The sequence below is a fragment of the Parasteatoda tepidariorum genome, chromosome X2, assembly GCF_043381705.1.
Source record: "Parasteatoda tepidariorum isolate YZ-2023 chromosome X2, CAS_Ptep_4.0, whole genome shotgun sequence".
Taxonomy (NCBI): Eukaryota; Metazoa; Arthropoda; class Arachnida; order Araneae; family Theridiidae; genus Parasteatoda; species Parasteatoda tepidariorum.
The window spans coordinates 44,931,531-44,957,520 of record NC_092215.1 but is presented as its reverse complement, the minus strand read 5'-3'; the positions used below and the strand labels follow the sequence as shown (position 1 = coordinate 44,957,520).

General features: G+C 30.8%; 1 protein-coding gene across 11 annotated transcripts in view; it reads right to left on the bottom strand.

Moving 5' to 3' along the window:
* LOC107454977 (adherens junction protein p120) overlaps window positions 1-25,990 on the bottom strand; it is a 231,545-nt gene that overhangs the window by 34,965 nt on the left and 170,590 nt on the right. For 4 of the 11 annotated variants that reach the window (XM_071188186.1, XM_071188183.1, XM_071188187.1 and 1 more), the window contains 2 exons: window positions 12,002-12,073; window positions 2,257-2,387 (listed from right to left, as the gene is read on the bottom strand). In XM_071188186.1, coding sequence (XP_071044287.1) covers window positions 2,257-2,273 — 17 coding nt within the window. In that variant the 5' untranslated portion in view covers window positions 2,274-2,387; window positions 12,002-12,073. Of the gene's footprint in view, window positions 1-2,256; window positions 2,388-5,048; window positions 5,389-12,001; window positions 12,608-25,990 lie in introns of those variants that run through there. The other 7 variants (XM_071188185.1, XM_043049508.2, XM_043049509.2 and 4 more) reach the window with 5 other exon arrangements.

The window sequence follows — 25,990 nt, the reverse complement described above, 5'->3', positions numbered from 1 at the left end:
TCCCTCATCAGTATGATGTTGAAATAAATAAAAAAAAAAATATATTAACTTGTAAAATATGCATAAATTTAGTATCACTTCAAAATTTAGAGTAACATTTTAATCAGAGCAACTTTGTTACAAAAGTTAATTATAAATAGTGTAAATTACTAAGTGAGAAAAAAAATTAGTAAGTTCACTGCAAGCAAAAGAAAAGGATGAAAACTAGTCTAATATGTGGATAATAAAGGAAACTAAAATTGTGAATAACAATAAAAACTATGAATTATATAAAATTCATAGAAGAAATTATATAAAATTCATAGAAGAAATTATATGAAATTCAAGATTCATTCAAAACAGCTATATGCACAAGAACTTACTTAAGTACTCTATTTCATTTTGGAAAGTAGAATTTTCTATTTAAACATATTCATGGGAATTTATGTTACATAAGAGGAAAAAAGTATGACAAAAGCAGTACAAATTAAGTCTCACAAAAAAAGTAAATAGTACTTTATTTAAAGTTAAATGTATTTAAGTAGGAAAACTGTACAGCAGTAGTACATTTTATTACTTTTTTGGCCACCTCATCATATTTTTTTTAGTCAGACTTAGTAAATACAAGTGCTTTTTCTAATTTATTTACTTTTATCTCATGCTCTTGAATTCAATGGAAAAACAAAACTAAATATTAAACACATGATATTTAAACTAATTCTGTAACTTTATAAATAGTGATGTACCCATCACAATATTTAAGCACCTAAAGTTTCTTGTAAAGCTCAACAGAAATTAAGCGACTTTGTCTCTGTCTACTATTAATATTATCAAAAGGTATCCAATGTTGTAGTTATGTTTCATCACAGGAAATATAAATTTTTGGATCTCAAACAAAATATTTTACTTCAGAGATTTGGTTGCATATTTTTTTAATCTCGGAAAATATAATACAAAATAAAAATTTAACTACACATTTTTAATTTAGTTGGTGTATTTAAACATATAACTCAAAATTATTTTTATAATATTTGCAGAAGGAAGAGTAAATCAAAAACTCAGTAAACAATTACTTTCTAACTTTAATTATAATAAAATATTTGTGTCCAATTTTTTGAAAAGAATAAGATCAAAAATTCATAAAGTAAAGCAAATCTAAAAATAGAGTTAATTCCCAGTAGCCTATAAAAATTCTATTTGTTTTGCTAGTGAAGGATGGATTGTGTTTTTTTTAATAAGACTACAATTAAATTTTGCTAACAATAACGGAATATTTATTCCGTTACCCAAGAAAAATAGAATATTCTTCTTTCTACAATGCACAATGATGATGCAATTGATCTATCTACTAAAGAATCAAGAAAACCTGAAATAACAATTCTATAATTTAACTAAAGGTGCAGTCAATGTGGTTGATGAAATAGTTATATATTCAGCTAGAAAATGCCATCATTGGCTTTTAATAATATTTTTTGCATTACTGAACCTTTACACAATAAATTCACATATTATTTTGTCATCAACTAAAAAGCCACAAACTCAATATCAAACCAGAAACCAAAAACTTAGGATTTCACCTCATAAAAAAATACAGGTCGGATAAAATTCGGTTGTTCAGNATTACTGAACCTTTACACAATAAATTCACATATTATTTTGTCATCAACTAAAAAGCCACAAACTCAATATCAAACCAGACAGGACTTTTTTTTCAAAAACTGAGGATTTCACCTCATAAAAAAAATACAAGATAAGTATGAGCCAGAAAAAAAAAAAAAATCTAGCGGAGATATCACGCCATCTATGAAAAAGGTCACAGCAACGTACAAACGATTAACTGAGTGTCCTAATAAAAAAAAGATCGAAAAACAAAATTTGAGAAAAATGTGACAAGGATATTGGAAGTTTTGAACACATGGCATGTATTTGCAAAATGAATGTAAGTAAAAAATTAAATATTTGTTTATAAAAATGTATTTCTCTTTACTTTTTGCAAGCTATTTTAAAGGTAAAAAACCGAATAAACACTCTTGTGTATGACATATTCTGCTCAAGTAACTTTGTTTATTTTTTTCCCCGCAAGGGTAATGCCAAGTTAAAGGAAACATTAAAAATATACTATAGCTAATATAGATATTCTAAATTTTAACAATCTTCACAAATATTGCATCACATTCTTGCATTTATAATACCTTTTACATATAGGAAAACATAAATCATTTTTTTTTACAATAATAAAACACAAGACAAAACAAATTAAATGAAGTTCAAGCTTACATATGAGGTTCTGTCATTTTAGATTCAAATTCAGGATCCTCTGGTATAACAGAATTAATTTGAGTTTGATGCCAAATATAAGGATTTTCTGAATATGTCGCACTTCCGTCTTCAGGATCTCTTATTTTAAACTGGAAGAGAGAAAAATATTTTAATTAAAAAAAAAAAAGAAGCTTTTGCTTGATAGTTTACCCATTAGAGTAACTGGTTTTCAACAATTCAAACATGATTAATTAGAGTATTTTCCTTTACTAAAATTATTTAATTGCACTAATGGAGAACAAGTTACTATTGATATGCAAGCTTGTAAAGTTAAGAACTAAGTTATGAAAGTTCGGTGGTCTACAAAAGTTCAGAATATCTAGAAGCTAACACATTATGGAATTGGAAGTATCAAATTTTCATCTATTCACCCAATATTTTACTAACATTTTAGACACAAACTACAACTTTTAGGCGCTGTAATGCCCTGGATTTTTTAGACCCTTGGTTACGAAAGTTTATCGAGCACAAAGTTATTACTGTTCATATTTATACAATACTATTTCTTAAATAAGGTAAAATTTTAATTTTTGATATAGATTAAAAATTACCTTAAATTAAATAGAAGTAAAATCTAACACATTTTAAGATTTACATTATGAAATAAAAACACAGATTGCATTAACACAATATCTATGAAATATGGAACATACATTAATTAGAAATTTTAATTATGCATGCATGAAAACTATATTTGGCTATAGGCAAACAATGGTCTAGAATGCAAAAAATATGTTGAAATGATCATTAAATATTAAGCTTATAATATCATAGTCTAATATAAGTGTAATTACGCTTTTTGTTTGTTAAAAAGTTAAAGAGGTGAGTAAAAAAAAGTAAGAAAACATGTAAGAAATGTATTAATCATAATTAGGAAATTAAAACATATGCGAAATATAAACTAGGCTTTTCTTACTAATTAACTCTGTTCAGTGAGAAGTGATAATAGAGAAAGTAAAAGCAGCAGGTCGCTATTGGTTGTTTGTTGGATGCTGACAAACAAGGAAAATTTTTTTTTTAGTAAAACATTTCGAAATACTCTCCTTATTAAAATTAAGAGAGCATATAAATATTGAAAGAAATAAAGTTCTCTGAAGATTTTTTTTCTTTTTCAAATTGTGCACATAATCCATTTTTTAAAAAATTTTTGGTAACAGCGTAAAAAAAAATATACTTATTTTATAAAGGTTATATGCCTGACAACATTGCAAGTTAATATGCAATCAAAATTTAAAAGACCAACAAGCAAAATGATCCATTCAGCAAAGAACAGATAAAGAACGATTGGGGATATTTCCGTATTGTGGTCTGTTGTGCCAACTACAATCACCAAATAGATTTTAAACTTGCAATTTTTTAAAAAAACAAATAAACATGTAGATGTTTGCCCGGGGAGGCTATGAGCAATACCTTTTGAGTTGGTACCTTTTGGTGCTGTATTTTTTTAGTTTCTAGAGGGCTGCTCCCCAGAAGTTCCAAGACTGTGATTATACTGTTACAGATCACAATACGGAAATCTCCCCGAATTATTAAATGTTAGTGATAAATAAATTTTTACTTTCACTATCACTTTTTTCTGAACAGACTATAGTCCAACCCTTTTTTTAATAAAACTATAAAGCACATTAAATATAAATACAGTAACTAGAATAACAAACCCAAGATCAAAGAATTAAAATTAAATAAAAAAAATGCATTTAAGGAGATTTTTTAAGTGAGTTTTAAAATGTACAATAAATTTGGATAAGTTGCTGACCTATAAGATTGTTTAAATATTATATCTCTACAAAAAAGAAGCATTAATTGTTGGAAATATTATTAGTTTTTGGTTCATCATAGATAAATGGAAAAGAACAATTATTATAAAGTCTGGAATATTATTACAGTTTAAGGGTAATAATAAAATTCAACTAAAAAACTAACTTATGAAAATTAGATGATTGAAAAACAGTGATTTATCATTATAGTATATAATTAGGCAGCTCTATGACACAGGAAGGGAAGAAATACATTACTGAAACTGGAAGGTGGAAAAATTTTTGAAGATGCTAAAGATTTCATAGACAAATTTACATTATTGAGAAATAAAATATGTATATAAAGATAATTTGTCTTATAAAAATTATATATACACTGATACATAATTATCTATATATTTTTGAAGCATATTTAAACAAAATAAAGAATTACTCAAATGCATTGTTTTTGTCAATTAATAGCATGTTAACATCGTTATACTTTTGCTGAGTATTGCATAGATTTAAATTTGGCTATTATTGAATGAATACCACTTGCATTAAACACATTTCACAATAAACTTCATTATTCAAGAGATCATTCATTTCCTTAAATTAATAATCTATTATAAAATACACACAAAATATAAGCCGTAAATTTAAAAATCTTTACTAAGAGAATAAACTAATGCATAAATGATTAACAAAATAAAATAGGAATCAAAGATTTTTTTATAACTTTTACTACTTGCTTTATTATTTAATAGTACATAAATCAAATATTTGCACTTTCTGTACTATTCCAAAATTTTTAATATTCGATAATCGTCAGCAATTATTCCATTACATTTAATAAACCATTTTCAGTTTAGCGAAGATACCTCAAAAATAACTGACTGACCACCGAACTAACGATTTCAAAATAATACTAAAATCAAAACCATCGAAGATTCGAGTAAAATGAAATGCAGCACAGATTATTTTTAATAAAATAAAATATCGATAAGAAATTACTGTTGATGTGTTATCTGGATAATACAGTTTATTTCAAAACAACAGTACCTTTCATGAGCGATTCTATAGCCACAGCCCCTGCGGTCAAGACTTGAACACGCCGCCATTTTAATCTTTTAGCTTGTGAATATTTTTGACAGATATTTGTAGACACATTTAATTATTGGTGAAATAAGCTCTATAACATCATAGGTTTGAAAAAATTAAAAATTTTCAAATGCGACACCAAGAGATATAAAAACGAAATAAAATGATAAACACCGCCAGAAACGCATCTGCTATCCATGGTTTACACACTCATCGGCTGTTTGATAAGTCAAAAACCTCAAGAACTGAATGTGGCGTCATCTGTTGCTAAAAATTAAAAGTTTAAGAAATAAATATTATTTATTTATTTATTTATCGATGTTAGTATGCTAATCTGCATGCGTGGTGATTTTAATTTATTTTGATGAAATGAATGAAAAGTAAATTATTTGAGATTTTACTTTGATAGGAGAGAAAAAAAATAAGGCAAGAGAAAATGGAGCAGTAAAATCTTTCGATTTAATTAGAAATTCTGACTTTAGAGTTACTTTAATTAAAGCTTTTAATAATTAAAATAATCTTACTCCAACTTATATTTTTTAGAGCTTTTTTAAGTCTTTCCGAAATGAAAAAATCATTATATAAAAATTATTTCAAGAAAATTTATAGATATTTATTTTTTTAAAAAATCTGTTTTGGAATAAATAAATAAATGAAAACAGTTTATCACCAAACACAGTGATAAAAAAAAGATGTTCATAAAGAAAATAAAACGTAGATCAAAATATAAGTGCATTTTGTTTAGCAGTTAAACTTCCTTACAAATCTTAAAACATTTCTTTTAATATTTAAATTTAGTTTGTTAAAAACAACGCATATNTTTTTTAAAAAATCTGTTTTGGAATAAATAAATAAATGAAAACAGTTTATCACCAAACACAGTGATAAAAAAAAGATGTTCATAAAGAAAATAAAACGTAGGTCAAAATATAAGTGCATTTTGTTTAGCAGTTAAACTTCCTTACAAATCTAAAAACATTTCTTTTAATATTTAAATTTAGTTTGTTAAAAACAACGTATATAAAATTTTTTTTTTTTTTTTTTTAAGAAATGATGGAAGAAAATTTTTACAAAAATAAATATGTGAAGCATGAATTTAGCATTTGTTATAAAATATCTAATAAAAATATCACCAAAACAAAAAGAACAGTTTACATATGTTGTGTATATTTATTTCTTTTTGTTTTTCCTGATTATATTTCGTATGACTCAAGTAGGCACTCTAACTAGACTGAAGTGCTCGACTTCGAGTGCAGGTCTCAGGCTACTGAAGCGGGGGTGCCATCCCCTCCGCAGAGGATCAAAATTGTGGTGGCATGTCTTCGCCGTCGCCAATAGCTCATTGTGCAGCTCTAGTACGACGTAAATGAACTACAACAACTAACTAGACTGAGGGTCATTTTCAGAGAAAGAGGAATTTCACAACTGATTTATTTATTCCTATCCTTGAATAAAGTTTATACTTATTTTTAACAGATATCTGAATTATTAAATACTGACACTATTAGAATTGTTCAGATTATAAGAAAAACGCAAATTAAGTTACTTAAACATAAAATAAATGCTGTCCACAGACGTGATATTATTTATTTTGAGTTAAACTCTATTGTCATTTCAACAGATATGATAAATGGTTGTACAAGAGAGAAAACTATGTGCGTATGTACAAGAATGTGGCTTATTGTCCAAATAATCATTAATGGATTTAAAAAACAAAAATGTTGTTGTTGTAGTTCATTTACGTCGCACTAGAACTGCACAATGGGTTATTGGCGACGGTCTGGGAAACATCCCTGAGGATGATTCGAAGACATGCCATCACAATTTTGATCCTCTGCAGAAGGGATGTCACCCCCGCTTCGGTAGCCCGACGACCTGCCCGCGAAGTCGAGCAGTAGAACAGTTTAACGAGGACAAATACCGCACACCCTCGGTCCCTACGCAGACTGATCCAAGCGGTCACCCACCCGCACACTGACTTAAAAATTCCTTTTCCTTTCTTCTTTCTCCTTTTTAGTTTTGTGTCAATAGTTTGTGTTGGAAAAATATTAAAAAGTCGATAGACGATAATATCGGCTAATTTTTGCAGCAACATTTAGGATACAATTGTAATCTGTATTTTCATTATGCAAGAAGCTCTAATTAAAATTTAGAGCACTCTAGCTAGTCGGAATTAGGTCGAAATTTTGATTGACAACTTTTGGAGCTAAATTCCGTTTTCAGCGGTCAGAAAACGATAAATTTTTTTTTCAGCTGTCATTGAGTTCTACCTTAGATTTAATTACTACTACTCTAGTTAATCGAAAACTGTCGAAATAACAAATATATATCAATTAATTTAAGTAAATTTTATTTTAACTTTTTTCTTGTCCCCATTGCTCGCGAACGACATCCCCAAAGTAACATTTTATGCATATGTAATGTTTTAGTGGAGGGTGTCTTGGTAATGAAATTTTTTTTTTCAGTTTTGAAGCTATTTTTCAAATAGAAAGCTTTATATTCCTCTAAAATTTAAGTGTGTGGTAAATAATGTGCTACACCCCTTCCGATATTTCACCAAGACAAAGTCAAGTAAAATTGGTAATTTTAGAGAAGAAAAGAAAGCTATTCTTTACCAACTTTAAAGCTATACACCAAATATGAAACTTGATTTTGTTATGAAATTAAATTGAAGGGGCGAATAACGTGCCTTTTAACAATTGGGAAAGTAAATCATTCTATTTTGCAGGTAAAAAACTTCATTTTCTTTCGAAATTATAATGAGGGGCAAAAAATAAAGCTACATTTTTAGGACCCTGTGCATGTTGGAGTAAGGCTACTTCATTTATTGACCAGAATGGAAGTAAAGCAGTCTCGCAACTGCCTATTAAAGTGCAAAGGAGTTCAATAAGATTTCTCAATATGGCAATTGCTGATTGTGACAATGCGGTCAACATAGCGCACATGTAGCCTTTATTTCTCAGATAAATTGGCACCCTTCGATCTGAAGCGGCGTGGACTTCAAGCCACCTCTCAGAATCTTATCCCAGTTCTTCACAACAGTTCAATGACTTACCCATGGACAAATCGTTATTGATAATCAGCAAAAATTACGATAGCCAGTAAAAATAGTAACACCTCCCCGTTTATAGTCTTTTTTTATTTCCAAATTTGAAATTTTGTTACTATTGATAATCAGCAAAAATTAGGATAGCCAGTAAAAATAGTAACACCTCCCCGTTTATAGTCTTTTTTTATTTCCAAATTTGAAATTTTGTTGGCTTCACACATTTGTTTTCATGAATCAAATACTTATGATTAATATTATTTTTAAATATCAACATAATAAAAAGCTATGTGTATTCGAAGTGCTGTGTTTTTAAAATTAAATAAAAATATTATTTGAGAATTTGGGTTTTTTTTTGTAATAAGGTTCAATATAGATAGTTTTTTTTTTCTTCTAACACAAATTTATAAATTCGGCGCAACTTCGTCAAAAAGTTTCGAGTCTGCGAGACCAGAAAAATTACGCAGGTGAATTCTGAAGTCAGGAGCCTAGCAAAAAAACTGCTGTGGATAAAAACAAATGCTTATTATTATTATTGATGAAATAAATGTAAATGGTACGAGTTTTTAATTTTTTAAATACGAAATTACTACGAATCGCTCATTTAAAGGATCAACTATGACGGTCTCGATATTGCGCCGATTTTATCGTAAATCCATGCGATGTTTCAGAAATTATTTTCATAGATATCAACATGGTTTTCTTTTGAAATTCCGATATTTTAATAAAATACTATTTCGAAAAGAATTTCCAATCGGGCATTTAAATAAGAAATTTTAAACTCACGTAGAAGATTTACGCCGAATTCGTCATGAATTCGCATTGTTTATCGAAGCACTTAATCGGCGTTTTGATCATAGATTTTTAAATATTTTTTGAAAAAAAAATGTTGTTTTTAAACTACTCGTATTACGGCTAATGAATTTAGATTGCGCATGTGAGTAATCACCTATTGATTTTCAACCTTCTTTCGATTGTGCACTATTTCAACATAATTCCATATGGTATTTTTAACTCACGTGGTAGATTTATGCCGATTTTGTAGCGAATTCGCATTGTTTATCGAGCCACTCATAATCAGCGTTATGAATATAGATTTCTACATAATTTTTTTTTTTAAAAATGATTTTTTTTAAACTATTACGATTAATGAATCTCAATCGCGCATGTGAATAATAACCTATTGATTTTCAACCTTCTTTCGATTTTGCACTTATTTCACCTAAATGCATATGCTTTTTCAACGATTGCAGTTACAAGTTTCTTAACGCTTTTTTTTTAAAATCCCGATATGTTTAATCATATAGTATTGCGCAAGTGAATTTCGAATTATGTAATAGAATAATAATGCTTAATTCTCCGACCGATTCTTTTTATATAAATATTAAAATGTAAAAAATGCATCGTAATTAAAAATCTGAAAGAGCCGTGATGGCTTAGAGGATAGAGCGTTCGCCTTCCAATGAGGTGTACCGGGTTCGAGTCCCTGCGGTGGCTGGTCGATACGAATTCCGCAATCGGTTAGCACCGACCACAGTGCTGACGTAAAATATCCTCTGTAGTAGTCGGATCATGGGTTGGAGTCCATTTGCAGTCAGGCTAACAGTGGGAGATTTTCGCGGTTTTCTTCTCCATGTCACGCAAATGTGGGTTAGTACCATCAAAAAGTCCTACAAGAAGGCAAATCTCTCCCAATACTTGGTGCAAGAGTTTCCTTGTTGTCTGAAGTTGGTTCAAAATTGGAGGGCTACGGAGTTGAACATTAGTAGTCGTAAACCCAAAAATTGGGTCGACTGTTCAACGACGGTTATAAAACAAAACTATAAAAATCTGAAAATACAGTCGCCACTGAAAATTTATTGATCTCCGATGGCATTTCACGAGCCCACATAATATAAAAATATTGCAGAACAAAATATAACACAATATTTAACATAATATAACATAACATAATATAAAAATATTGCTGAACAAAATAATTTTTTGGATTAAGTTAGTGAATTACATACCTATTAATGATTCGGTTGAATTCGAAATTTCATTCGGCAAAATAGGAATTTCCCTCCTCCCAAAAAAACGAAGTTCGCGACCCCCCAGAGGTTACGTCAAGGGTTACGAGATTTAAATAGCTCCACGACAGTTTGATATATAATATTTATTTGCGGTGAAATATTTTTTACATTGTACTTATAATGTATCTTTCATATTGGATAACTATAAAACATAAATTATGATAGTAAGAGAATTTTTCTTTAATGGCGCTTCAACCCACTGCGGGTTTTAGCTTTCTGAAAAATGTTGTTCCAAATCTTCTTGTCTTTAGCCTTCCTCCAACCATTTCCTTTCAGGTAAGTTAATTTATTTCCAATATCTTCATTCATTCTTTCTTTATGGCCCAGCCAAGCCAAGCGTCTCAATTTTCAAAATCAAATAATTTTTTACTTGTTTAATTAAATAGTGAAGTACACATAATTGAGTAGGTTAGAGTATAAAACATAGTTATTACAACTCATGCTTAACGCTAGCAAAGAGAACCTTCATAGCTTAAGCCAGGATACTCGTGTCCATTGCTACCAACAACTGTCCGTAGTATTTCCTTTTCATATTTAGAGTGGTAATGAATTTTAAAAATTTCTTCTTAATTTTTGACTCCCACTAAATGCAAATAAATCAATATAAGAGCAAGTTATAAAATTCGTTTATCCAAAAATAATTCCACGCAAAAATAATATTTAGTGAACATTTATGAGTTTTTATTATCTTATTTAATAATGGCTGAAATTTTCTTGAATTTTAAGGTATATACTTTTTTGCATCATTTTAAAGAATATAATTTTACATAAAAAATACAAAATTTGAGCGAAATCGGTCGAATAGTTCCAGAGAAATTAAATTTTAAATATCTAACTTTTTTGAAATTAATTTTCTCAGGCTAATACGACCGATTTCGCTCAAATTTTGCATTTTGTAACGTAAAATTATGTTCTTTAAAATGATGTGAAAAACTGCATACCTTACAATTCAAATTTTTTTCGACCATTCCTTAATAATAACATATAATAAATATTTGCTAAAAGTTATTTTTTGCATCTTCATTATTAGATACATCTTCATAAAAATTACTTTTTAACAACTTCAAATGTATTTAATCGAACTGAAACTCCCAATTTAGTATTAAAGCTATAAATTTATAAAATCATAAGGTAAGAAATATATTATCTTTGTATTTGGATTTTCGGATAATCGTATCTTTGGATAAATAAATTTTATAACTGCGTGTAAAAATGTTTCAATTCGCTTAAAAAGTTCTAGAGACATAGCAAAATAACATAAAGGGGTCCAAACTTACGAGCGCTCTCCTGGCCAAACTATTGGGACCATATTTCCCAGATTGCTGCTACCCCATATATTATGCGGATCAGAAATCCAAATCCGTAGAAAAAAGGTATGTTTATTCAGAGAAAATAGGTTTTTGTGTCTTATTTCGTAACTTAAAATATCGTCTGCACTTATTAATGAGCATATTTGAGATCACCCCCTTGAGCCATTAAGAGTAAGTCCTAGGGCGTGAAGATTCGATCAAAAGTTTTTCAGGGTGGTCTTTTTTTTTTCTTCTTTTCTTTTGCGTACTGTACATTTTATTATTATTTCTTTTATTAATTGAACTACTATGAATGTTCTGTTATATTCTTTATTTTACGCTTGCCTTCTTAAAATTTTTCTTTATTTTAGAAATGAACCAAGTTATGTTTAACCATATTACCAACTAAGCACCGATATAGTTCAATACACTGCAAAATTTAAAAGTGAGTAAACTTACCCTTTCTAAATGCGCTGTGACACCTTGACACTTAGTGTCTCCCTCTCTTGACAGCTGGGGGTATTGTGCCTCCTACAAAATAAGAAGTATTTAGAAAATAAACATTGCAATTATACAATTTATGTAAAACAAAATTCTGTTGAAACAGTAGTATAGTTTGTCTACGGTAAGAACTCCCCCCGCAACAAAGTCTGAGAACGTCGTATTCAAATAGGCTCAAAAATTATTTTATCGTAATTTAGAGACTGTTAAATTAGTCGCCAAACCATTAAATTACGTAAAATAGCTGTTTCTAGGCCCATATTATTGCAATTTTTGCTAATAAATATTAGGAAACAATTATTAAAAATTTATAATAATTCAGATAAGTTAAAATATCGTTTCAAATGTGCAAGGACACACAGCTGCGTTTCTATTACAGATAATTTCTGCTATGTAATCAATTACTTGTAATCGTGATTATTGGTAATGGCGATTACAAGTAATCATGATCTCTGATTAAATCAGAATCAAGCAAAAATGTAATCTGCTACATTTTTTGATTAAAATAACCAATAATCGTAATCATAATTACAAATTTTGATTACAATTGTTATAGAGATTACAATAATCAATTACCGCAATCATTTGCTTGTAATCGATTACAAGTAGTCAAAATATATGGGTACATGAAATCTTGATTGCGTGCAAATATGATTACATTTAATCTAAAGCCTATTGGCTTTATTGATACAATATCTGAAAGCACTCTGTTTTACGGATATAATCATGTGGGCCGATGAAAAGAATATATCTTTTCGATTTTTTTTCCGGTTTTTTAAATAAAATTTCATCTTTTTTTTTTAAACTGTCGTTTGTTATTTTTTACTTATTATTCCCTCCCCCCTTTTTTTCATATGTTTATCATCTTTCTTTGTTTTATTCTTCATTTTGAACTTATATATATATATATATATAAGACTGCAAACAAACGTACATACACGAATTTCATACGTATGCAAATTGTATTTACAAACGTACGTACATTCTACGTAAATAAGAAATGTATGCACATATATAATTTACATACAGTATGCAATCATAATTACTTGTAATTGTTTATATTGATTACAAGTTATCATTATTACATGTAATCATATATTTTGATTACTAGTAGTCATAATTACCCGTAATAGTTTCTTGCTGAGATTACTTGGAATCATAATTACTTGGGATTATGATTATAGTTGTAATCAAAATTATGGTGAATTGTGATCACGATTACAAGTAATCGATTACTGAAAAACGACTATTGTAATCACGATTACAATCGTAATCAAAGTTGCAATTACTATTACAAGTAGGTGATTAATATGCATTGTATATGCAATCGAATTGATGTAATTACGATTACAGCTGTATTCAAAAAATGTAATCGATTACATTTTTGCCCAATTCTGCTGGACTTAATGTTTCGGTCGTTATAATTAAAGGGCTGGAGCCGTACTAAAGAGATTAAACTGCAATTTATAAAATGATACGTCAATAAATGCTAATGAAATTTAGGAATCACTTTTCATCGATATTAAAAAAAATCACAGAAGTGAAAGTAAAGTAAGAATCTTCCTTTTTCCATAAAGAATTTGTATGAAAAGCACGCCAACATCACGTTCATAAATAAAAGACACTCTCGTATGAAATATAAGGCGATTTGTCACAGATAACAATAAATATAAATTATTGTTATCGTGATGAAAAGAAGTTTTCTGAAAAAGTAATGCTTCATAACGTGAGTAGAAATCTAGTCGGATGCTATGAAGATCTGGAATACTTATAAATAAGTATTTGTGTAATATTTTATCGAATGCATCGAAAAAAAATTTGAGACGGAGTAAAGTTATCGTGATAAGTTAAAGTTCACATGGAAATCTTAAAATTGAAAATTTGAATAGTAGATTTAGAAAGCTTACGATCTATCTTTTTTGTTAAATATTTGTTATTCTAGGGGTGGGATATTTTGGAAATTTAAAGTTTCCTTTTAATGTTTCGTCCAATATGAGGTTTTTAGCTTAGCAACTTTTTTAACAAAAAAATTTGCTAAATGCTGAGTAGCCAGCAACAAAAATGATAATTCTAAATAATTCTTCTAATAACTTCTAAAAATCAATTAGAAATCGACACATATTGTAATAAGATGATGGTGAGTCGCTGTGGCTCAGGAGATATAGTGCTCGCCTACCAATTGAGGTGAGCAAGGTTTGAATCCCAGAGAAGGCTGGTTATACGAAATATGCAAATGGACTGCACCGACCACAGGGTTGACAGAAAATATACTTAGCGGTAGACAGATCATGGGTTAGACTCCCCTTGCCGTCAGGATAACCGTAGGAGGTTTTCCTCTCCATGTAACGCAAATTATTATCGTTATTTCCATTAAAAAATACTCCACGAAGGCTAGTTTGTTCTACTGCTTAAACCAAGAGTTCCCTCATCTTCTGGGTTGGGTTCAAAACTCCAAGGTTATGAAATAGTACATTGATAGTCGTAAACTCAGAATCGGGTGGGCTGTTCAACGCCAGTTATAAAATAAAATAGGATGATGGTGATATTTTATATGATAAGACATAATAAAAATAAAAATTAAAATCTTGATATTTTAAATTTAAATAATTTTTTTAAAGGTAAATGTAAATTTTATGAACGCAAGCGTTTAATTTAATTGCTTACTAAACGTAAAAGTTTCATTTCTATACTTGCTGTGACAACCGTTCTTTGTGGAACGGTTTTATTTGCGGTTCATTTTTTGAAACACGCAGAATTATGACGAGGACTTATCATATTAATTTTATATACATATTTATATTACATATACATATTAATATATACATATTTATTTTAGATTCGGGAATATTGTGCTCAATATTTACAAATATATAAATAATTAAATAAAATAAAAATCAGCTTTTATTTCTGGAGCCCCGTTGCTCTATTCTCTTTCATGTGCTACTCTCATAATGACTCTCTTTTCTCACGAGAGAGTCCTTCTCTTCTAACTCTTTCCTCCCCCATGAATAAGGGAACGATACTTCTCGTGTCCCTCACCCACTGACCCTCAGATCAGGGGTCATTTAGATGCGTGGGAGTGGAATCATAATCCTGACATTTGATAAACGTATGCATTTTATTCTTGATGAGTTTCTAAACTCCGAAGAGAAAGCAATTAGACTTTGCCAAGTTTTATAATAGAATGATGAATATATTCCATAAATAAAAGACGTTAATTTGAAAAATTTAAAATCCTTGTGTTTAAAATTTAAACAACTTCTTAAACATAAAATGTAAAATAAATAAATAAATAATAAATAAATAAAAAATCTAAACGGAAGCGTTTTGTTTAAATGTTTACTGAATGTAAAAATTTTATATAAATACTTGCTAAATGTAAGTGTTTTATTTTATTACATTTTTAAACTTCAAGGAAAAGCAAAAAAGAAATTGACGAATTTTGAATAAGGATGATGTTAAAATTTACAAAAGACACTAAAAAAAAAGAAAAAGAAAAACACCCTAGACATTTATTTGTTAAGATTACAATCTGTTTATGAATAAGGATGATGTTAAAATTTACAAAAGACACTAAAAAAAAAAACAAAAAAAAAACACCCAAGACATTTATTTAAGATTACAATCTGTTTAATTTCTACTTTTGTGAACTATTGATTCATCACTCCTGCACCAAAAAAGGAAGAAATTGCCTTTGGCGATGTCAGACAGAAAGGATCTTCTCTAAAACCCTAAGTGAACTGGTTCACCTCTTAGTTTGAGGTATAATTCTTCGCTTTTCCACACTGCTCCCTGCATTTTATACAAAGATTTATTAAGAAAACACAAGGGCTTTATTTTACTACATTTTTAAACTTCGAAGAAAGATAAAATAGAAATTGACAAATTTCCTTTATGGAAGTGATCAATTTTAAAGGCTGGGATAGCCTGGTTGGCAGGGGGCTGGACTCACGTTTGTGAGAACGGGAGTTCGAATCCAACTGACCGAAGATGGTGACTGGTGCACGTTGAATCTGTCGGGTCACAAATTCCTCCATGTTCCCATAACAAATCAATACCTCTGTGGGAAAGGGCCGGGATAGCCTGGTTGGTAGAGCACTAGGCCATGTCCAAGAGTTCGTGGCTTCGATCCCAGGCCGACTGAAGACTCCCCGTGTAGTAAATGGTGACTGATGCACATTAAATCCGTCCAGTCGCAAATTCCTCCAGGCTCCCATAACAAATCAATATCTCTGGGGGTACTGATCCAGGAGTTTCCTTGTCTTCCGGATTGGTTCAAAATTACAAGGCTACGGAGTTGAACATTAGTAGTCGCAAACCCAAAATTTGGTCAGCTGTTCAACGACGGATATAAAAAATTTAAAAAAATAGCTTTGGGAGGTTCTGAATTGGAGATTAATCGTTCTCTGGTTCAGGTCAAAATTACGATCTGTAGACAAATGAATGGGTCCGCCCTATAAACGGGTGTGACGTATGGGTGAGGAAGTCGAATTTTTGGCCAAAGATGGCGCCACTGGTAAACAAGAACAATCGCACCCCCACTGCCTTAATGGCCAACGAAAATAACAACAACATCGATTTCAAAGATTACTTTTGAAAGTGATCACTTTGACGCCACTTATTATCATGGATAAAATTTTACCCCAACAATATCCTAAAAGTTTGTATATTATGACATTTGGCCTTGTTAGCATATATGTAATATAATAAATATTTGTAAGGATTTGATAACAAATTCCTAAATGCACAAAGCATTGGTGGGGTGTTTGCAAAAATATGTTACAGTAAATCTTCTGTGTTTTATTTTGCTATTAATTTTTTTCGTCTTCTTTATCTCTCTACTTCTCTTCCCTCTTTTCTTTCCCCCTCTCTTCCATAATCTTAAAAGATTTCAGAATAATCTTTAAAGATTTTGGTGTGTGAAAAATAACAATTGAGAATAAAACCAAATACTTCTTTAATAAATAAATGAGTACGCAATTGCACAACAACGTGCAGTTGAGCAAATCTTTATCAATAAAAAAAGACTTTCTAATTATAAACGTTAAAAAACAATATAATTAAAAAAGTTCTTTAAACAGGAAAATTCACTAATCGAATTCCTCGTGAATATTTTTAAAGGAAAAGACTGGATTCTTTGTTAATTCCTTCCATCATAGTGACACCCCCCCCCACCTCGCGTGTTCCGGTCTTGTTTTATCCAAGACAGCAAAAATAAAAAAAAATAAAAAAATAAAAAAAAGACAAAAACAAAAAAATGAAAACCTCTAAACATAAAGATTAAGAGAGAGCCTTATGGTTTTAAGGTTTAACCAACAGAATGCCAGATGATTTGTGTATAATATGACTAAAACACAAAAATTTATGCTGATTCTCTTTTTTCTTCGTACCAATTAAATTATTTATGCCTTATTATATTATAATTTTATATTTTTATAATGTTTTTTTAAAAGAATTTCATCGGAATTCACATGAATTCGATTATCCAGAATATATGACATCTAGTAATAAACGTTTCCGGACCAATTTTATATAGAAATCTGGCAGATAAAATGTATTTGAGAAAGGAGAATTAAAGTTATATGTTTAATAAAGAATATTTTATTTTCAGTCTTAGTAGCCTGTTAGTCATATTTCATCTTTTCCGTTTTACAGTTAAATATTCATAAGTTGTCAGTCATTTGATTTTTTTTCTAGCATAATTTGGAAAAAATATGGTTTGAATTTTTTCAAAAACAGAAGCTAATTCACAAATCCATTGCTCACCGAATCTCCATATGGATCAAGACCCCAGTCAAATTAGAATTTTGGTTCGATCTAATTTCCAGAAAACTAGAAACGCTTTTATTTGACTTTAGCATCCCAAAATGAGTCTGAAACGGTTTCTGAAGTGAGCTAACTTTTTGAGAGTCAAAAAATTACCTTTTTTAGATTTCGACACCTAATATCTAAAAACAAACTTAAAGATAGTAAATTCCGCATTGAATTATATACTTAAATACTAAATTTGGTTTAGCGGTTTGGTCAGAATCAGTAATCAAAAATGAGCGTAAGTTTTAGCTTCATATTGAAAAAAAAATGCTGTGCTTACTTTCAAATGTCCGTGAACCGTAAATGCCACCCGAAATAAAAAAAATGCTAGATACGAAAGTTTCAGAGCATCAAATTCTTTTATTAAAGAGGACTAAATTTCACAATTTTGCTCTTTTTTACGAATTAAAACAAGGGGAAAAACAGCTCCTTTTTTCGCAAAATGAATCGAATTTTATAATGCCTTTAATATAGGGTTAGCTGAGGTGTTCTGGGGGACGTGTGTGTTTAGTGCTTTATTTTCATATCAAAGTTTAAGGGTTTATTTCACATAGGCGTATCAATTAGTGGCTAATTTATCATATTATTATTTTCTTTTCTGATTTCAGTAACAAAGCAACAAGAGGTTATGAAAATGTCATCGTCGGATAGACAAGTAGCAGAAGTGTGGTAGTATCACTGATTTCATTCTAGCTAATATCACATTTCATTCTAGTTTCCTGCAAGAGCAAACCACATCAGTTTTCACAGCAAATATCGCTCAGTAGTTCTGGAGGCTCTGGTAGTAGTTCTGAGGTGGTTGGTATCAGAACATTATTGATGATCTTCCAGCCAGACCTGGGGAAAGTTTTCTCTCCAGAAATACACTATTAGTCCAAAATTATCCGCACACCCGGTAGCTATGGCAGTGGAAGCATAATGGTGTGGAGGTGTTTCTCGTGGTATGGACCGTTAGTTCCTGTGGTTGGAAACATAAACTCTGAGGTGCATGTGGACATTCTGGACAATGCTGCACTCCCAACTCTATGACAATATTTCGGAGAAGGCCTATTTCTCTTCCAGCAAAATAACTGTTCCTTTCACACATCGAGGCTTGCACAGACCCGGTTTTCATGAAATGGGTGTTCAAAAACTGGACTGGCCTTCTCAGAGCTCCGGTCTAAATCCCATGGAACACCTTTGGAAAGTCGATCACGTAGAAAGCCAAATCAACCCTCCTCACTGCAAGCAATCACTTCAGCTGCGATGGAAGTCAATTCCTATGGCCACTTATCAAAAACTGGTGGAAAATCTTTCTTCCCAGACGTGCGCAGGCTGTCATCGATGCAAAAGAGGGACCAGCATCACATTAATATGTGTTTCAAGAGGCTCTAAGTCCATATCATTGTATGTCCGGTTAGTTTCGGCCACATAGTCTATATCGTCAGAGAATGTTGTTGAGCAGCTGCCTCAGTTGAAGGCAAATTTCTAATTTGAAATTAAGCTTAGAGAGTGTCTTTTGAAAAAGATTTAAACGAGTTAGGTTAAGAGAAGTATGTTGTTGTTGAAGCATTGTTGTTTGTTGGAATATAGATGGGCTATAAATTTGGCTTCTGTATCAGAAACATGATTAGGCTTCACTTTAGAATCATTAAAAATCTGAAACATCCCTTTGAAGGCTGGTGACTCTCTGGAAAATGTAGACAAATTTTATCTTGCCTTGCCCAAAGAAGGTGGAAGTACAACCGCAGCCACTGAAGGCATGAAAGAATACCACATTCATTACATATGGAACAAATGATGTGCGCCATAAAAAAAAAAGCACTGTCTATGAAACTATTGCGGCAATAGTTGAAACTAAAATGAAACAATAAAGCTGAACGCAAGTTTATTGGTATACAGAAGTGTTTAATTATTCCCTCATAGTAGTAAGACCCTTGAAAATGTCTATTTTTTTAATTGAAAATGTCTATGTCTTTTTTTTGTGGTTATTTGTGTATCTATGCGTAAGAATGAACAAAATATCAAAATGAAGAAAGTGCCGAAAATTTAGCAGCCTTTTGTTTGATCTCAAAAGTTAAGTTCACTTCAAAAACTGTCACAAACTCATTATTTTTGTTTGGAGTGCCCAAAGTGAAATAAAGTCATTTCCATCTTTCTGGGAATCAGTTCAAAGCACAGCGTTTTTCGATCTAATCTGACTGGACAACTAGAGATGGTTTACGCTTGTTTTTGCTGCCAGAACAGTGAACTAAAGTCATTTTTTTGTATAGGAAACACAAATTATTCTTTGGTTTTATTCAAACATTTCGAGTGTGCTGAACTACAAGATGTGGAAAATCCTAAGAAAACTTTTGATTATTTAATTCGCTGCTATATAAGAGGCTTATAAATGTTACTCGTCAAATGATTGTTGCCATCTTCCTTTACAAAAACATTCGAAGATTCGAACGAAATTTAAAAACATGGTAAAATAATTGTATCTTATTTTGTGAAATAAGATCTTTCCCGGAGAAAACTCAATTCTTCACAAAATGTCACTTTGAGCCTTCAATATGATAAATAATATATTCAGTATGATAAATGTAATATAATAAATGATTTGTAGAAGTTTGACTAGCAGAAACCTAAATGCATGAAGTAATATTGATATATACGGCATATAAAATGTTTTTGAAAAAAATAGGACCAATGAAGACAATGATAAACCAATGAATAATATTTTCTTTTTCTTCTTGGTAGCCTGTTTCACCTCATCTTTTCCATTATCATTAAATATTCATAAGTTCTCAATGATTTGCTTGTTTCTTGCAGAATTTAGAAAAAGAAGTGGTCTGGATTCTTTCAAAAACGGAAGCAAACTCACAAGTCCCTATTCACCAATTCCCCATATGGATCTCGAGGTTTATTCTTATTTTTGCTATCCAAAACAACAAACTGAAGCCAACCGTTTGTATAGGGAAGACTTATTATCTTTAGGTTTTATCCTAAAATACCTTGCATGATAAACAACAAGTTGTGGAAATTCCTTCGAAAACTTTTCGTATAACTATTGGTTGAAGATTTTCTTTTGTTTTATCGTTCAACGTAAGATGGTTTTATTCTGAATTTTCCACTAAACTCAAATAAGTTCAACAGAAGTTAAACCAGGATAACTTGGAAGATTATATAAAAGAGAAAACTTTACGGTCTATTTGACTAGATTTTATTGGTTTATATATTTTTCTACGCAAACCTTAGTCATCTTGTTTCGATTGTAAAGAAATAAGTATGAAAAGGAAATAGTACTTCAGAATAAGTCATAGAAATTTATATGAAATAAATAACCAGTATCCGATGGACCATTTTTAAAAGTTCAGACTGTAAAAAATAAATATTTTTTAATGGCTTAAAATAGGGTTTCTTAAACTTTTTCTACATGCAATTTCGTTTTGTATGGAAAATTTGTAAGTGACTTTATGTAATAAAATTTTCACAAATAACAAGCTGTGTTAGTTACAATACAATGTTAGTTAATGTGTTAGTGACAATGTTAGTTAAACAATTGTAAAATGAATGTTTTATGGTCATTTTTATTAATTTTGGTAGATTTGTCATACATAAAATTAGATTAATCGCCTCCATTCTGTTAAAAACAGTCTACTCTTACATTTGAATGGATTTCTAGGCAAAATTCGGCATTTTATATCTTGCTTTCAATTAATCAAATGATAAATTCAAAGATTTATAAAAATTATGAGTCAAAAAAAATTTACTTAAGTGAAAAAAAAATCTGATTTTTTTTCATTTGTTTGCTTCTTCATAACGTTCCCCTTTAATTTTACAGTGTATGTGTTTCATATGGCACATGGCACAAAAATCAAAGATCAAGAAACATCAGCAAACGTGAAACTAATTTTTTAGTAATCAACAAATGGTACATAAAGCAGAAACAATTTTTCGAATCGGTAATATAAACCTTTTCATAGGAATTACTCTTATCAGTAGTATAGTAAAGTTTCAATTAACAAAAATATTAGATTTCAAATCTGTAGAATCCTTAGAGTCGTGATATTATTAGAGAGAACATCACACTGTTCAGGAAGCCAAGTACATATGTCAAGCACTAAGGTTTACAAAAAGTATGTGGGGAGAGAAAGGAAATTTCTAAATCATCGTTGGTACTTATATGTATCATTGACTAATTGAAAAATTCTCAAAATTTTAAAAATTAGCTTTATATTTCAGGCTTATTGCAGTAAACTCACATACTAAATTACTAACTTTTAGACTAAATAGAGAGTACAATTTAACTTTTAGACTAAATAGAGAGTACATCATTCATTGGTCAATTAGCCCAAGTTATATCATGCCGTATGAAATAAGAAGTGAGTATTGAAGGTTTATTTTAAATACCATGACTTTATTTTATCGCAGTTAGTCTAAGAAAGCTCAGCGTTAATGAGGAGTTCTTTACTCATTTCTTAATTAGTCTAAAGGCGCATAAGCTGATTGTAATAAGCCTAAAAATGTCAGACAAATTGAAAATTACAGAAGACTTTTCCAATTATTAAGAGACTCTACTAGAAAGTACAATATTCTGTCGTTCTCTACTAAAAAACTACAACTTAACTAAAATAAAATAATTCTGACTCCATTTTACAAAAAACAAGAAACATAACACTTTTTATTTACACAAAAATTTCTTCTATGATATCACCATAGCAACCAATGATATTGTTTTTGAATAATTTCAAAAATATGCATACGCTGTGTTAGCAACGTAAATATATGCTCGAGTTGGGAATTTGGCATTGATTTGGCGTTTTATTGTCTTTTTTCATCAGGTTTCTTTTTTAGTTTCAAGCTTAAAAGGGAGTATGGAACGTTGATTGACATTACTCTAATGGAAACAAGTGGCCAAACACATTGACAAAAATATTATGTCATTGTTCAATCAAATATACTTAGTGAAAGAAAAACACTACATTTAATTCAAGTTGAATAATTACCAAATATTTTCTTTTTCGTTAGAATGTTGAAAGAAAAATTATTAAAATTGAAAAATACAGAACGTAGTAATGCTCATTACTTAGATAATATTATTCATTGCGGTTCTTCATTTTTAAAATAGTTCTGCAAGAAATTGCTTTTGTTTTGCCAATAACAATGCAAATATCTGCAGGCGCTAATAGCATGTCGACACGAGTTAAGAAGGCTCATTAAAAGTTATAAAAGCAAAGAGAGAGAAAGAGGCTCCTGTTTTATGTCTGGTTGAACACTCTTAATTAACTCGATTCAAAAGAAGAAAGGAACTCTAAGCTGAGTTAATTTAAGGTTTATCTGTAGATCGATGAAGGTTTAATTTTAAATGTTTTTGAAAGCTACTCTTTTTTGTTCTTTTGTAATAAGAAGTGCGTTTTCTTTATTAAACATTTTTCTCTTTCACAGATGTTATTCTAGTTCATTCACTAATAAAACATGATGTTTAAAAAATGTTTGGGTTATTGGATTAGATTGTGAAGTCGGATTTATTTATAACCTACCTGGGAATTTATTGCTATCCCGGTTTTACCGAGGAAATTGTTCATAAATGGTTGGTTTAATGTTCGGAAGCTTAGGGACCATTCACACTGCAACTATTTGATTAGTTGTTGTTGTTCATTTACGTCGCACTAGAGCTGCACAATGGGCTATTGGAGACGATCTGGGAAACATCCCTGAGGATGATCCGAAGACATTCTATCACAATTTTGATCCTCTGCGGAGGGGATGGCTCCCCCGCTTCGGTAGCCCGACGACCTGCGCGCGAAGTCGAGCACTTTACGGTAGNAGGAGACTCTTTTTTTACCAACAGGGTAAAACCAGATTTATTGCCAAGCATAGCAGGTGCTCCATCTGTACTAAGTGAATGAAGTTTTTCTTTCTAGTCAAAGTCGTGTTTGGTAAAGAAAACAGTTAACATTGCTACAACATAGACTGCCTTTGTAATTTTCAAAAGAGACTCACCAAAATAAGAATTCCTTTTAGATAGCTTCAATTCATCAATGATCTGTTTCAAGAATTGCAAGAAATTTCAACTTTTCTTGAATGTATCATATCATTTGACAATGGAATAGCTTCAAGTTTTTTTCTCTGTTCCAGTCCACAAACTAATTCAACCATTTTCAACGCACATGGCTTAACTAACGTCTCTCCAATAGTATGCAGTTTCTTGCTTTAGGCAATACGATATGCAACTTTGAGAGATGCCTCAACCAGAGGTTTTTGTGGAATACCAAATCCAAGTTTGGTTAATGTTCCCGATTTCAAAAACTGGGCTTTCTTCTTAGTAAAAAATTCTAGATCTAGTAACCTGGACAGGGTGTCAAATGTACGTAGCTTGATTGGGGATGATAAAAAATAGCACAGCGAACATCATCAGGGGGTTGCCTCTGATGGTGTGCAAACTGAAAGCCAGTTAGTGGAGGATGTTAAAAATATGACAGGGATATTGGAGGGCTGTGTGCAGTTAGCACTGAATTTGGGGTATCTCGATCTCCTAGTTTCAATTATGTACCTATGTATTTTCACCTTTTAGAAAGAAAAAAAAATCAATGTTATTTAAGTATTATTGATCCAAACGTTTTAAAAATTAGGAGTAGTTGGCGGACCCCCAAAATATGACCCATGGACCCCTAAGGGGTCCATGAACCACAGGTTAAGAAACCCTGGTTTAAGGAGTATCCTCACTGTTGTCTACACTTCCGACAGTTGTAGATGAAAAATGAGAACCTGATTGGTGAGTTTTTCGATGAAAAAATATATTTCACCAATCAGGTTCTCATATTTCTTCGACAGATCCTTCAATTGTCCTCAGATCTGAAGGTAGCTCTGTCTCGCAGTGGACTGATCGTTAAGACACGGTTCCCAGCAGATCAGCAAAGTCAAGGCAGCGGTCAGTGTGCTGGTGCGTGACCACTTGGATCAGTCTGCGTAGGGACCGAGGGTGTGCGGTATTGGTCCTCGTTTAACTGTTCGATCGTAAACTGCTCGACTTCGCGTGCAGGTCGTTGGGCTACCGAAGCGGGGGTGCCGTCCACTCTGCAGAGGATCAAAATTGTGATGGCATGTCTTCGGATCATCCTCAGGGATGTTTCCCAGACCGTCGCCAATAGCCCATTGTGCAGCTCTAGTGCGACGTAAATAAACTACAGCAACAACATTAACAATTAAAGATAGATCTTTGAATTTAATTGATTGACTTCAAAAAATTCTCTTCAAAATTCTTTGAGGACAGAAAATGTATCCACATTTTAAAATGTGTGCTGAAGTGTCCTCGAATTTCTCCGAAAACATGTAATATTTTTATAAGCAGTGAAATATAAAAAAAATCAGGAACTAGCACGTTTTTATAGGCCATACTCGCCTTCAAATAATTTCAGCAAAAAATAAACAAATTTAAATAATCATGTACTCATTACTTTTACATGTATTCAAATGCAGAATATTACCTGATATTACAAAACTGCTTAGTAATGAAATAAAGTTTGATGAAGATGGTTCTGCACCTGATATTACAAATTAAAATAAAAATCTTTGTTGCACATATAAACTATTATTTTCCATTAATATATGGTTTTCCTCAAATTAAAAATTTTTTTGTGGACGCTCCGCTTATTAACCTTAACGTAAAACGAACTGCTATAGCGCACGCGCGAATCGCACATATTGAGAATGCTCCATAAATAGGTAGATTCAGTACAGTGGTTACAACTAAGTGGAGGGTTACAAACTTGGAAGTGATGTAGAATTGAGAAAATTGCAGGAAATGTCACCGTACTCCGATAGGTGCGATAATTATCATCATTTGTTCGAATTATTATCAAAAATAATATAATACAGGTTTATAAAAATTATTATCAAATATTGCATCCAAACAAGCTCAAAATTTATGCTTTATCATAATTTACTGACTTGGTAACTGATTAGGCGAGCTCTGCAAGTTAATAATAGTTAAATCTGGCCTACTTGAATACAATTTTAGATAATAATTATTAGAAAACATAAGATTAATACAATACCAGGATAATTTAACTTAAAAGAAATACCAGTTCAAATGGATGGGTGGTCTAATGTAAACAATAACAAGCGTCCTTAAACCGGAAGAAATTTAGAAAATTTCCGGTGTATCCAATT